Consider the following 13,042-nt stretch of genomic DNA (forward strand, 5'->3'; position numbering starts at 1 on the left):
GGCTGTGGTACAGAAGAGACTGTAAATCTCTGATGTAAATTGGTCTGTCTGGGATTTTGCTGTATCCAGATTAAGGGAACAATATTTCCAGGGCCTTAGCGTTGCGTCCATGGACAGCAGGTAAGACTAGAGGGGGGGACTTTTTTTAGAAGTGCTAGGCAGTAGCAAGCAGCACCAAGGTACATTCTTCAGCATGTTGTCTTTCTTTTACTGCCTTCTCCTTCCTAGGGGACAACAGTGCCTGGACTAGAAAAATCAATGCAATATCCGCTTCCCTCAAGGACCTCTATTTTTCTGCCATGGCTACGCAAACAGCACCAAAGGATCAGGGGAGTTCCCAGTAGTCATGTGCTAAGTCTTAAGGCAGTGAAGATTTCCTTTGCCTTTAAAAGAGCAGATGTGTGTCTGAAGACCGGAGTGCTAATGACAACCCAGACTCGGAACAGGAGAGTTGCGCAGGGTTAGCTGCTATCTTTGGGCAGCAGAAGAAGGTTTGGCTTTTCAGTAACTCATACCAGATGGAGTGAGAAGATCAGGGCAGGGGCACAGTTACAACCCTGTGGTTCAGAGGTCGAGGGAGGGTTTTTGCCTTGATGATCTCTGAGTTTCTACTATTGTGAGGGTCCCAGTAGGCGCAGTAGTAAGTAGCAGCGTCATCTGGAACTACGTCTTTTATTGTAAGAACGCACCGGTTCTGGCCAGAAACCTTTTCAACCATGTACCTGTTTTCTTGAAAGCCGGTCTCCACTGTAATTCTCCCTCCAAAAAAGAACAGTACCCTCTCTGGAGCTTTACCCTCCTTCTGTTGATACCAGTGTATGACGGTGCCATCAAAACCTGTCCCTAATGATTTAATTTCACATGTCATCCGTGCACTTTTTCGGAACTTGGTGATGGATATAGGACTCTGCATGGGAATTTCTTGTGCAAATCCATCTGGGAAAGAGAAAAGGAGAAATGATGTCATTAGCAGAAATTCAGGGATGTGGGAAGACACCTGTTAGCAGAGCCATGGGTGCCTGTGAGGAAAGGTAGGAAAATAAGGAAGGACTTACAAGACCAAGCAGCTGTGGCCATGAGGGCTGCCAGCAGCAGCATGTTTGCTTGTCACGCTCTGCTGTTGTTGAGACTGAGAGGAGGATGAAATGGACCCCAGATGGGGACAGTGTTGTGTGGCAGGAGGAGATGACTGCTCAGTGGTCTTCAGCGATGGGTCTTCTGTGCGCAAGCAGCGGGGGCAGGTTTGCAGAAAGCCCGCTCCAGGTTGGCAAATGCATAAATTGGCGAGAAGGTTGTAATCCTGTCTGCTGTTCAGGTGAATATGAGAAACACTGGTAAATCCAAGGATGGTGATGCTTGAAAACTTGAGCCAGGGCCGCTGAGGAAGGCTTATGAGTGAGAGCAGCTCCAGCTGTGTATCGGGGCGTGAAGGTTTCAGCCCAGAGGTTACACTGGTGGGTGGTGAGTGCCTGGCATCAGCCAAAGGGGTGTGGAGAAGTGCACAGTGCCCAAGTTGGGGTGAGGCATTCCCCCATCCTGCTAGGGAGCTTTTTTTGCTGCTTCAGCTCAGTCAGCCAGCTGCAGTATGCCAGTGCCAGGGGTGCCCCTGTGCTGGTGCTGCCCTCCACCGAAGCAGCTGGAGCCCATCAGCCTGCAGCAACTGAGGCAGCTGCACCGCAGGGACGCGCCTCCAGTTTGGTTTCAATCGGGGGAGGAAATGCACAGCCGCAGGGTGTCAGTTTTGAAGCTCAGATGAAACGCAAACGGTTCTTGGAGAGGAAGACTGGAAAACAAAAGCAAGCCCAGTGAGGGCTGCTGTCAACAGCAATCACAGAGGTGCATTTCGATGAGCGGGGCTGGTGCCATGGGGTGCTCCCCTGTGACCAATGAGCCCAGGCTGCAGCTCTCTGGGCACGAGGGAGCTGAGCTGCTTCGGCCTCCCTCCTGCTGGCACTTGGCCACTGGCAGCGAGGCAGTGGTAAGCACATATTGCTAACGAGCATGGAGAGGTGCCTGTGAGCACAGGGCTGCAGGGAGAGGCAGACAAGCAGACACTTCCGCCTCTGTGTGGTGGCAAGGGCAAGGGTCCCTCTCTTCCCAATAAAGAACTGTGGGGAAGTCTGTCCCATTTCCTACCAGACCATCCTGAATTGGATCAGAAGGAGAAATGACTTGAGGACTGGCAGGCACAACAAAATGACGAGGAAGAGAGAATTACGGAACAGAGTTTAAGGGAGGGAGATGCAAGGAAGAGGTCACTCATCCCAGCAGCATCCCACAGCAGTCTCCTGCGTGGGCAACTCTAAATCATGAGAGTGAAAACTGCGTTAGCAGTTGTCTGTTGAGGACCTGAAATCAAGCCCCTGTCACCAAACACTCTCAGGACATGTATAAAACAGTAGCAGTAGGTTGCTATGCTTCTGATCACACAGCAGAAATCTGTCAGGCACCTGATCCCAGATGAAGAACATGGTAGTGACTGGGTCTCATATAATTAAATGTCTAAATTACAGATGCTGTCTAGGTTTTGTGTTGTAGCTTTCTCATGCAGCAAGTCTCCAAGTAGACATATTTACAGGTCAAACTTGGTGGTGTTTATGCCGACACGACACATGCAGTGGCTGGAGGTTTTTTCGGCAGTACACCTTTCCAAAGTCTATTTGGCTCAAATTATCACCAAATAGACTTGTCGCTGATGAAATAGCCAACACCCATTTTGCAAATAGCTTCATTATCTAAAGATATCTGAATAGCTTCCCCTTTGTAAATCCCCGCTGACTACTCCTGATCACCTTCTTCACCTTCCTGCATCTGGAAATGACCTCCAGGACTAGTTGCTTCCATCACCTTCCCAGGGACTGAGGTGGGACTAACCTGCCTGTGGTTCCCTGGGTCTTCCTTCTTGCTTTTCGTGAAGATAGGAGTGACGTTTGCTTTCTTCTAATCGTCAGGAACCTTCACTGATTGTGGTGACCTTTCAAAGAGAATCGATAGTGGCTTCGCAATGGCTGTGATGAGCTGCCTCACCACTTCTAGGTGCACAGAGAGGGAAGTGCCAGCCTTGTGGGCCTTACAGATAGACAAGAGTACTGAAATGATATACTGATTATTAACGCCATATGTTTAGCAGTTGTCATGATAAATTGTTGTTTTTACTATCTAGCTGCAGAAAATCATGACAGAGGTGTAGAATAGGGAAGTGTCTGAATTTTTTGGCAGAGTTCCGAGTTGGCGGTTCAGAGTGCAAAATGCCTTTTTGTATGGTTTATCATTGCCTATGTAAGGCTGTGCTGCCTTGATAAAACCAATATGCACAGTAGTAAGTGCCAGAATCCCTTGGGGTTAAATAATCTATTGTGAGATGATAGAGGGGCTCAGTAGAATGCTTCGAAACTCGAAATCTCCTTTCATCACTGCTGTAATCATAAACAGGTGACTGCCCTGACACGTACAATATCCTCTTCAGCGGCTGTCCAGGAAGCTGCTTGTACCAGTGCACGATGTTGTTGGTGCTCATGCGGCACGTCATTCTGACAGAGCTGCCCTTCATCTGCCTCTGCAGCGCTGGGTTCTGCTTCGGGACTACCTGCGCATCTCCACCTGAAAGGGGAAGCAGAGAAATGGTGTGAGGGGAAGAAACTGCTGCAGTGTGGAGCCAGGACTGTGTCCTCCACGCATGGGAAGGAGAGGGGAGAGGAAAAAGGGCTTACGGGACCACAATGAAGTTGCAAGAAGGACGGGAAGCAGCAACATGCGGCCCATGTGGGTTAAACCTGGAAATGAAATAGACAGAGACAGAAACCTTGTAAAGTCGTTCAGGTGGAGAAAGCGTCAAACAGCTGTGAGGCGGAAGTGACTCATTTAGCACATCCAATGGCCGTTCTTCAACTTGCTGCCATGGAGGGTTTATATTTACTGACGGGCTAAACCACAGGGGGAACATTGTAGAAAGTACCTAAAATACTCAGTCTGAAATAACATTTCTTCCTCTGCTACATTCCTCTCACTTGCCTGCTGCTGAGCACACACTCGAAAACTCAAGTTGCTCAGTCTGGCCCTGTTCTCCTCTCTGCAGACACTCCCAAAACTATCCCAGAAGCACATTTCGGCAGCCTTTCCTAGAACATACTGCCAGCGTTGGTAGCACACATAGTGAACTATGCTCTCTTACTCCTCCTTAAAACAGCTCCAAACTGTTCTCATTTTCTGAACCAAGAGAGATAATCCCCTCTGGATCATTTCTGGGGTCTTTGTCTCAGTGTACACAACTAAATCTCATCTCACAACTAGTACAGAAAGTTCATATGGTTCTCTTGTCCTTGTGGTAGATTCATGGAGTTGTGTCAGGTCCTGTAGTGTAGACACCTACGATGACAGAACAACAACCAAAAAATCATTCAGCATGGAGTTTATTGTCTTGAAGACTTTGTCTCTATTAGCAGTCCACTACAGAAACACTGACATGGATATGTGGTGGTGAATGCCCTTGCCACATGAGTGAGCTCTTACTGCCTCTCTGCTCCCGGGTGGCTGGCTGAGCAGTGCTTTCTCATTGTTTCCATAAATTCCCTGCTTTACTTTGCAACTTTCTCTTGCAAACGGTCTTCACAATGCTTTCTCGGGGCTGTCTTTTCAGGAGATGTCCAGTGTAACAGATCCGTTCCTATAACAAGGGGTCGTAAGGGATATCGGTGTTGTAAGCAGTCATCACCATCATAATCATTGAGATGACCAGTGATGAGTACCACCTGTATCTCCAGCATGATTGCTCAGACTGTATTTGGGAAAGTCTGTCTATTCAGCAAAGACGATCCGTGTCAGTGGCTGAATTCAGTCATTACCATCATCCCCACGAGAGCTCCTTTACCCCAGCACAGCACGTTACACCAGCTGAGTTGTGGCACACAGCATTCCTTTGCTGCTCTCTCTGTCCGTTATTGCTACTTGCACACTCAGCATAAACCTGTTGGGGTGTTTTAGAGGCAGGAAGGTGCAATCGTGCTTCTCTGCATTTGACAGAAAGCCTGCCCTGCCGCTCAGCGCACAGGCAGCTTTCTGTGCGGGCTGTCCATGGTCTGCTACTTCTGTGAGACTGCCAGTAGGCACAGTAGTAGGTACCTTCATCGCTGGAGTTGACGTCATTTATTGAGAAAGAGCAGGTATTTGTACCTTTCTTCAGAGAATAATACTTGTTCGTATGGGAACTGTCATCGTAAATACTTTGACCTATTCCGATATACAGAATCTGTTCAGGACCTTTGGAGGGGATATGTCGGTACCAATGTATATTTGCGGACTGGAAGTCAGGTACGCCCTCGACCGTACAGTCAATCCATGCGGTTTTAGCTTGTGCTCTGGTGATGGACACTTGACTTTGCTTCAGAATCACTTGGGCTTGTCCATCTAGAAAGAAGGAGAGAAAAACAGAACAAACACACTCGTAAATATGGGGCCACCTCCTGCCGCTGCCCTGTGCCATGGTGACAAGGGGAACCTACGAGGCCAGGCTGCAGCCAGGGCCAGGAGCAGGAGCAGCAGCATCCTGAGGGTCTCGCTGGCATCTGCCTCCAGGAGGAAAGCCACAGCTCTCCCAGCAGGGACAGAGGGCTGTGGCTCAGCAAAGGAAAGGACTCACTTGGGCATCATCCGGAGAGGCTCCCCTGGCAGCAGGCAGGCGATGCTGAGAGAAAGCGGCCTGACTGAACCCCCATGTGTCAACAGCCTGACCATAGCTTTTACATAAGCTGCACAAAATCACCTTCCCGCTCTCTTTCTCATGCACACACACAATTACTTTATCTCATTTACAATGTAATTTTGTAATCTGAAGCAAATTTTGCCAGTGCTTTTAGGCTAGTTCAAGGCTGCTAAACAGTGCCTGTTTAAAATGAAGATGATTAGGGTGAGCAAAATATAGGATCTATTCGGTGCAATTCAATGTCATTGTTCAGAGGCAAGGTTGGTTGTTTTACAGGTTTGCTAGCTTTTTGGACGAGAAGCCCCACCAAAGTCAATCAAGAAACTTGTGTGTGTGAAGGGTGGGGATGTTCCTGTGTGCTGTCAAACACTTGAGGATCTGGTTCAGAAAGCAGAGCACATCTTTGTGCAGGTCCCCTGTGGCTTTGTACTGCTGTGCATCCCACCTAGCACAGTAGTAGGTAGCGGAGTCTTGCAGAGTTACTTTGGTCACTGTCAGGGTGCAGACAGATTTGGCGGAGTCCTTCTCGATGCTGAATTTCCCCTCATCAGACTTGTTTTCAAGAAACATCCTGGAGGACATGTAGGCAATGCGCTTGGGAGCTGCGTTGGGCCTCTTGCGGTACCAGTGAATGAAAAGGTTGTTAAAATCTGGATCGGAGACGTGACAGTTGATGAGCACCGTTTTGCTTTCTGGCTTGGTGATGGATATTGGGGTTTGCTGCAAGACTTGTGCAGAACCACCTGTGTGAGCAAAAACATAAAATGAGAGCGACCCCTTTGCCGTGGGCAGGGGTGCAGGCAGTGGGGTGAGTAGGCCACGCACAAGAAAAACCAGCCATCAGGAGGAAAGCGCTCCGCAGCCACATTGTCACTCTCCTCCTTATGGCTTCCTTATGGGGACAGGGTGAGGGCCAGACTCAAGCGGGGGCTAAGCAGATCTGAACAGCAGAAAACCACCCAGTGAGGCTGTGGGAGCTGTGAATGCGTTAAATAATTATGCACAAGCCATTTCCTTTGATTAACACTTAGATAGAAGGCAAACAAAAATGCTTCTGAAGAAGCACGCTTGTAAGAAGAGAGCACACTACTGAAGCAAACATCTGGTTTTTTTTTTTCGTTTTCTCCCCAGGGAATTTGCTTAGATGATGAGTAAAGAGTCATCTTTGTGGCTTTTTTTTTTTTTCTCTCAGCATACGAATTGTGTGTGCTAGCTTTAAAAGTCAGTTCTTCATTCCCAGATTTTTAAGGTGCATTGGCTTCCCTTCCAGGATAGTCATCTAAAGCAGCCAAGCAGCACTTGTGTGCTGTTTTTCACAACTTCTCACCCTAATGAGTTCCTGCTGCTGAGCCCAGCCTGGCAGGCAGGACCATGGAGTCAGGGGAGGTTTCCAGCCCTCAGGAGCACAGAGGACGTTTCTCTGTCAGCTGAACAATGGTTTTGTAAGGCTTTGCACCCTTAAGCACCATAATAGGTAGCCTTTTGCTGCTTTGTGATTTGATCTATTGTCGGGGAACATATGGACTCTGTCCTCTCCTTCTTGGACACAAAATTTCCCCTGTGTGCTTTTTCATAAAAATAAGAATCCCCTGACTGCACGTGAAGAGTGTGCTTTGGAGCTTCTCAGGGTTTATGTTAGTACCAGTGGATGAAGGTATTCAGAAAGTGTCTGACCCAGAACAACGGCACCTGATCCATGTACTCTTTTGCACAGCTCTGCCGCCGGGAGGTTTTGTCTGCCTGAGGCTTTGCACAGCTCCACCTACAAGGAAAGCAGAGAAACAGCACTGTCGTGACAGCAGTACCAAGTCCCAGGGGCTCAGGGACAGGGACTCTCCCAAGCCCCTGCAACCCACATCTACATCATACAGCAAAGGGCTGACGCAGCCAGAAGCACCTGCAGCAGCAACATGCACATGGTGCGATGCCGAGCCTGCCTCCCAGAGCCAGCCAGGAGCAGAGTCCATCTGGGGCAGGAGGGAGCAGGCACCTCAGGAAGAGAAAGGAGTGCTCAGGTTCCCACCACCCAATGGCAGCATGACCCACAGTCATAGGCAAGATGACTCTTGCACTCTTAGAGATTTCTGCCTTAGTTTTAGCCAAGTTCCCCTTGCTTCCTTTCTTCCTGGATATATCTGTGCTTGTTGTAGTGAGCGCCCTGTTCTCAGAGATTTGTTCCCCAGATGTGGTACAAGACAGACATCAGCTTCTTTCCTTAACTCCCTTGTTGGCGGATGTTTTGTAGGCTCCAAGTGTAGGATGATTTTTTCATCCCATGAGAATACCACCATAGCTCTTCCTTTGACATTTTGTGCCATTCATTTTGACGCTTGGACATCATGAGGGGATCCCATGACACAGCTTACAAGAGCAAGAGGCTGTGGCCGTGAGGGCTACCAGCAGCACGTTTGCTTGTCACACTCTGCTGTCGTTGAGACTGAGAGGAGGAGGAATCTGTCTCTGGTGCAGCGTGAGCATCATGCGAGGAGGAGGGACCTCCTTGGGCGTCAGCTGGTGCCAGTGTGTGTCAAACCAGGGGAAGGTGTCCCCAAGCTCTTGTGGGAAGCATTGAGGAGAGGGGAGCAAAAGGGCAGGGCAGGGGAAGGGCAGGGGAGGGGAAGGGCAGGAAAGGGGAAGGGCAGGGGAGGGGAAGGGCAAGAAAGGGGAAGGGCAGGGAAGGGAAGGGGAAGGAAGGGAAGGAAGAAGGAGACTCTCTACTGTATGGGGCTTTGCTCTGTGGACAGACCGTGGGAAGGTGTGAAGCTCGCTAAGTGCTGGTCCCCTGTGAGACATCCAGAGTGTGCTAGAGGTGGTGAAACCACTGGAGATGGGTCTCTTAATGGTCCACATCAATTTTGCTATCATAGAATGCGCATAGTGACACCACAGGCTTCAACGAGGAAGAGGTCTGTTTCAGGAAGCTTTCTGATACTGTGACAGGACTACAAACAAACGGTCCCTGAGAAAAACACCAGCAGTCACTGGAGCACTGCAAGGACAGTAGTGATGGATGCTGGAAGCCACTGCACACGGAAAGCAGAAAACCACCATGAGACCCTCTGAATACAGACTACATGTGACAGTACCAACTTCTGGCTGAGTGTTCTGCGTCACGCTAACTAGCTAACTAGCCCTGAAGGTACCAACAGGATTCAAGAGCACTTGCCTGCTTAAACTTCACATTGTGTTTAAGGCTTTCAAGAGCTGAGGCTACTGGTCTTTAGTGCTTCCTTGCAGCTTGCTTGGTCTTCTTTCTAAAGTCCTGTAGCTCATTCTGTGTGATGGTCCAGCATTTCAGGTACCCAATTACACCCCTCATCAGGAAAAGCAAAGCTGATGAGTAGGCAAATACTGGGCTAAAGGCACAAGCAAAGATGATCCCTCTCAGGGTCTTCTTTGAAATGCTTTCTGTGCCTAAGGCCACTTACTAACTGCCTGCAAATCTTAAATAAGTCCATAAAACTTGACAGTTTCAGCAAATCTCATTCCTTTCAAAAACCCCTGTTTACCCTCTTTGCCTTAATGTGAAGTGAAAGAAGAGGATGAGGATAAGCAGCACATCCCCGGCTGTGGTACAGAAGAGACTGTAAATCTCTGATGTAAATTGGTCTGTCTGGGATTTTGCTGTATCCAGATTAAGGGAACAATATTTCCAGGGCCTTAGCGTTGCGTCCATGGACAGCAGGTAAGACTAGAGGGGGGGACTTTTTTTAGAAGTGCTAGGCAGTAGCAAGCAGCACCAAGGTACATTCTTCAGCATGTTGTCTTTCTTTTACTGCCTTCTCCTTCCTAGGGGACAACAGTGCCTGGACTAGAAAAATCAATGCAATATCCGCTTCCCTCAAGGACCTCTATTTTTCTGCCATGGCTACGCAAACAGCACCAAAGGATCAGGGGAGTTCCCAGTAGTCATGTGCTAAGTCTTAAGGCAGTGAAGATTTCCTTTGCCTTTAAAAGAGCAGATGTGTGTCTGAAGACCGGAGTGCTAATGACAACCCAGACTCGGAACAGGAGAGTTGCGCAGGGTTAGCTGCTATCTTTGGGCAGCAGAAGAAGGTTTGGCTTTTCAGTAACTCATACCAGATGGAGTGAGAAGATCAGGGCAGGGGCACAGTTACAACCCTGTGGTTCAGAGGTCGAGGGAGGGTTTTTGCCTTGATGATCTCTGAGTTTCTACTATTGTGAGGGTCCCAGTAGGCGCAGTAGTAAGTAGCAGCGTCATCTGGAACTACGTCTTTTATTGTAAGAACGCACCGGTTCTGGCCAGAAACCTTTTCAACCATGTACCTGTTTTCTTGAAAGCCGGTCTCCACTGTAATTCTCCCTCCAAAAAAGAACAGTACCCTCTCTGGAGCTTTACCCTCCTTCTGTTGATACCAGTGTATGACGGTGCCATCAAAACCTGTCCCTAATGATTTAATTTCACATGTCATCCGTGCACTTTTTCGGAACTTGGTGATGGATATAGGACTCTGCATGGGAATTTCTTGTGCAAATCCATCTGGGAAAGAGAAAAGGAGAAATGATGTCATTAGCAGAAATTCAGGGATGTGGGAAGACACCTGTTAGCAGAGCCATGGGTGCCTGTGAGGAAAGGTAGGAAAATAAGGAAGGACTTACAAGACCAAGCAGCTGTGGCCATGAGGGCTGCCAGCAGCAGCATGTTTGCTTGTCACGCTCTGCTGTTGTTGAGACTGAGAGGAGGATGAAATGGACCCCAGATGGGGACAGTGTTGTGTGGCAGGAGGAGATGACTGCTCAGTGGTCTTCAGCGATGGGTCTTCTGTGCGCAAGCAGCGGGGGCAGGTTTGCAGAAAGCCCGCTCCAGGTTGGCAAATGCATAAATTGGCGAGAAGGTTGTAATCCTGTCTGCTGTTCAGGTGAATATGAGAAACACTGGTAAATCCAAGGATGGTGATGCTTGAAAACTTGAGCCAGGGCCGCTGAGGAAGGCTTATGAGTGAGAGCAGCTCCAGCTGTGTATCGGGGCGTGAAGGTTTCAGCCCAGAGGTTACACTGGTGGGTGGTGAGTGCCTGGCGTCAGCCAAAGGGGTGTGGAGAAGTGCACAGTGCCCAAGTTGGGGTGAGGCATTCCCCCATCCTGCTAGGGAGCTTTTTTTGCTGCTTCAGCTCAGTCAGTCAGCTGCAGTATGCCAGTGCCAGGGGTGCCCCTGTGCTGGTGCTGCCCTCCACCGAAGCAGCTGGAGCCCATCAGCCTGCAGCAACTGAGGCAGCTGCACCGCAGGGAGGAGGAAATGCACAGCCGCAGGGTGTCAGTTTTGAAGCTCAGATGAAACGCAAACGGTTCTTGGAGCTGGTGGTAAACGTCGAAGCACTGTTCGTCAGGGAAAGCCCGGAGCCCCGATATCTGTGGTGCTGTAGATGCGCTGCCAGTGGCCCAGGAGGAGCAGAAAGAGCTTGAGATTGTCTGGCACTTTCGGTGTGGGAGCAATCGTCTGACGTTCCTGATTTTTTGGGGTTTATTTCCCATGGTCGCCCAGGTGCATCTGGTGGTAAACGTCGAAGCCCTGTTTCTCAGGGAAAGCCCGGAGCTCCAATGTCTGTGGTGCTGTAGATGTGCTGCCAATGGTCGGGGAGGAGCAGCAAGAGCTTGGCTGGCTGGCACTTTCGGTGTTGGAGCAATCGGCCGACTTTTATGATTTTTCGGGGAATTTCTTTCAGTGGGCGCCCAGGTGCAGCTGGTGGTAAACGCTGAAGCCCTGTTCATCAGGGAAAGCCCACAGCCACGATGTCTGTGGTACTGTAGATGCGCTGCGAATGGCCCCTGAGGAGCAGCAAGAGATTGACTGGCTGGCACTTTCGGTGTTGGAGCAATCGTTCGACTTTCGTGATTTTTCGGGTTTTTTACCAGTGAGCGCCGACATGCAGCTGGAGGTAAACGTTGAAGCCCTGTTCGTCAGGGAAAGCCCAGAGCCCCAATGTCTGTGTGCTCTAGGTGCGCTGCCAATGGCCAGTGAGGAGCAGCAGGAGCTTGAGTAGCTGGCACTTTCGGTGTGGGAGCAATCGTCCGACGTTTCTGATTTTCTGGGGGTTTTCTTTCAGTGGGCGACCAGGTGCAGCTGGTGGTAAACGTCGAAGCCCTGTTCATCAGGAAAAGCCCGGAGCTCCAATGTCTATGGTGGTGTAGATGCGCTGCGAATGGCCGGTGAGGGGCAGCAAGAGCTTGAGTGGCTGGCACTTTCGGTGTGGGAGCAATCGTCCGACTTTCGTGATTTTTCGGGTATTTTCTTTCAGTGGACGAGCAGGTGCAGCTGGTGGTAAACGTCAAAGCCCTGTTTGTCAGGGAAAGCCCAGAACCCCGTTGTCTGTGATGCTGTAGATGCGCTACCAGTGGCCCAGGAGGACCAGCAAGAGCTTGAGTGGCTGGCACTTTCGGTGTGGGAGCAATCGTCCGACGTTCCTGATTTTTCGGGGTTTTTTTCCCGTGGACGTCCAGGTGCAGCTGGTGGTAAACGTCGAAGCCCTGTTCGTCAGGGAAAGCCCGGAGCCACGATATCTATGGCGCTGTAGATGCCCTGCCAGTGGCCAGGGAGGGGCATCCAGAGGTTGTCTGGCTGGCACTTTCGGTGTGGGAGCAATCGTCCGACGTTCCTGATTTTTCGGGGTTTCTTTCCAGTGGTTGCCCAGGTGCAGCTGGTGGTAAAAGTCAAAGCCCTGTTCGTCAGGGAAAGCCCGGAGCCCCGATGTCTGTGGTGCTATCGATACGCTGCCGATGGCCGGTGAGGAGCAGCAAGAGCTTGACTGGCTGGCACTTTCGCTGTAGGAGCAATCGTCCGACATTATGATTTTTCGGGGATTATCTTTCAGTGGTCGCCCAAGTGCATCTGGTGGTAAACGTCGAAGCCCTGTTCGTCAGGGAAAGCCCGGAGCCCCGATGTCTGTGGTGCTGTCGATGTGCTGCCAATGCCCACTGAGGAGCAGGAAGAGCTTGTCTTGCTGGCACTTTCGGTGTTGGAGCAATCGCCCAACTTTTGTGATTTTTTTGGGGTTTTTCTTTCAGTGGGCGCCCAGGTGCAGCTGGTGGTAAAGGTCGAAGCCCTGTTTGTCAGGTAACGCCCAGAGCCTCAATGTCTGTGGTGCTGTAGATGCGCTGCCAATGGCCGGGGAGGAGCAGCCAGAGCTTGAGTGGCTGGCACATTCGGTGTGGGAGCAATCGTCCGACGTTCCTAATTTTTCGGGGTTTTTTTCCCATGGACGTCCAGGTGCAGCTGGTGGTAAACATCGAAGCCCTGTTCGTCAGGGAAAGCCCGGAGGCACGATATCTATGGTGCTGTAGATGCCCTGCCAGTGGCCAGGGAGGAGCATCCAGAGGTTGTCTGGCTG

General features: G+C 50.2%; 1 protein-coding gene across 1 annotated transcript; it reads right to left on the reverse strand.

The window, feature by feature from the left end:
- Window positions 1-3,268: 3,268 nt before the first annotated feature.
- On the reverse strand, window positions 3,269-5,543 carry LOC147601660 (uncharacterized). The gene is made up of 4 exons (XM_086741472.1): window positions 5,499-5,543; window positions 5,119-5,403; window positions 3,711-3,773; window positions 3,269-3,600 (listed from the first exon to the last, which is right to left on the reverse strand). The coding sequence occupies exons 1-4, from the start codon at window positions 5,539-5,541 to the stop codon at window positions 3,269-3,271; spliced, it is 723 nt and encodes a 240-aa protein (XP_086597598.1). The 5' UTR covers window positions 5,542-5,543.
- Window positions 5,544-13,042: the final 7,499 nt, after the last annotated feature.

This window comes from Chlamydotis macqueenii, chromosome 2 (genome assembly GCF_036417535.1).
Source record: "Chlamydotis macqueenii isolate bChlMac1 chromosome 2, bChlMac1.mat, whole genome shotgun sequence".
NCBI lineage: Eukaryota > Metazoa > Chordata > Aves > Otidiformes > Otididae > Chlamydotis > Chlamydotis macqueenii.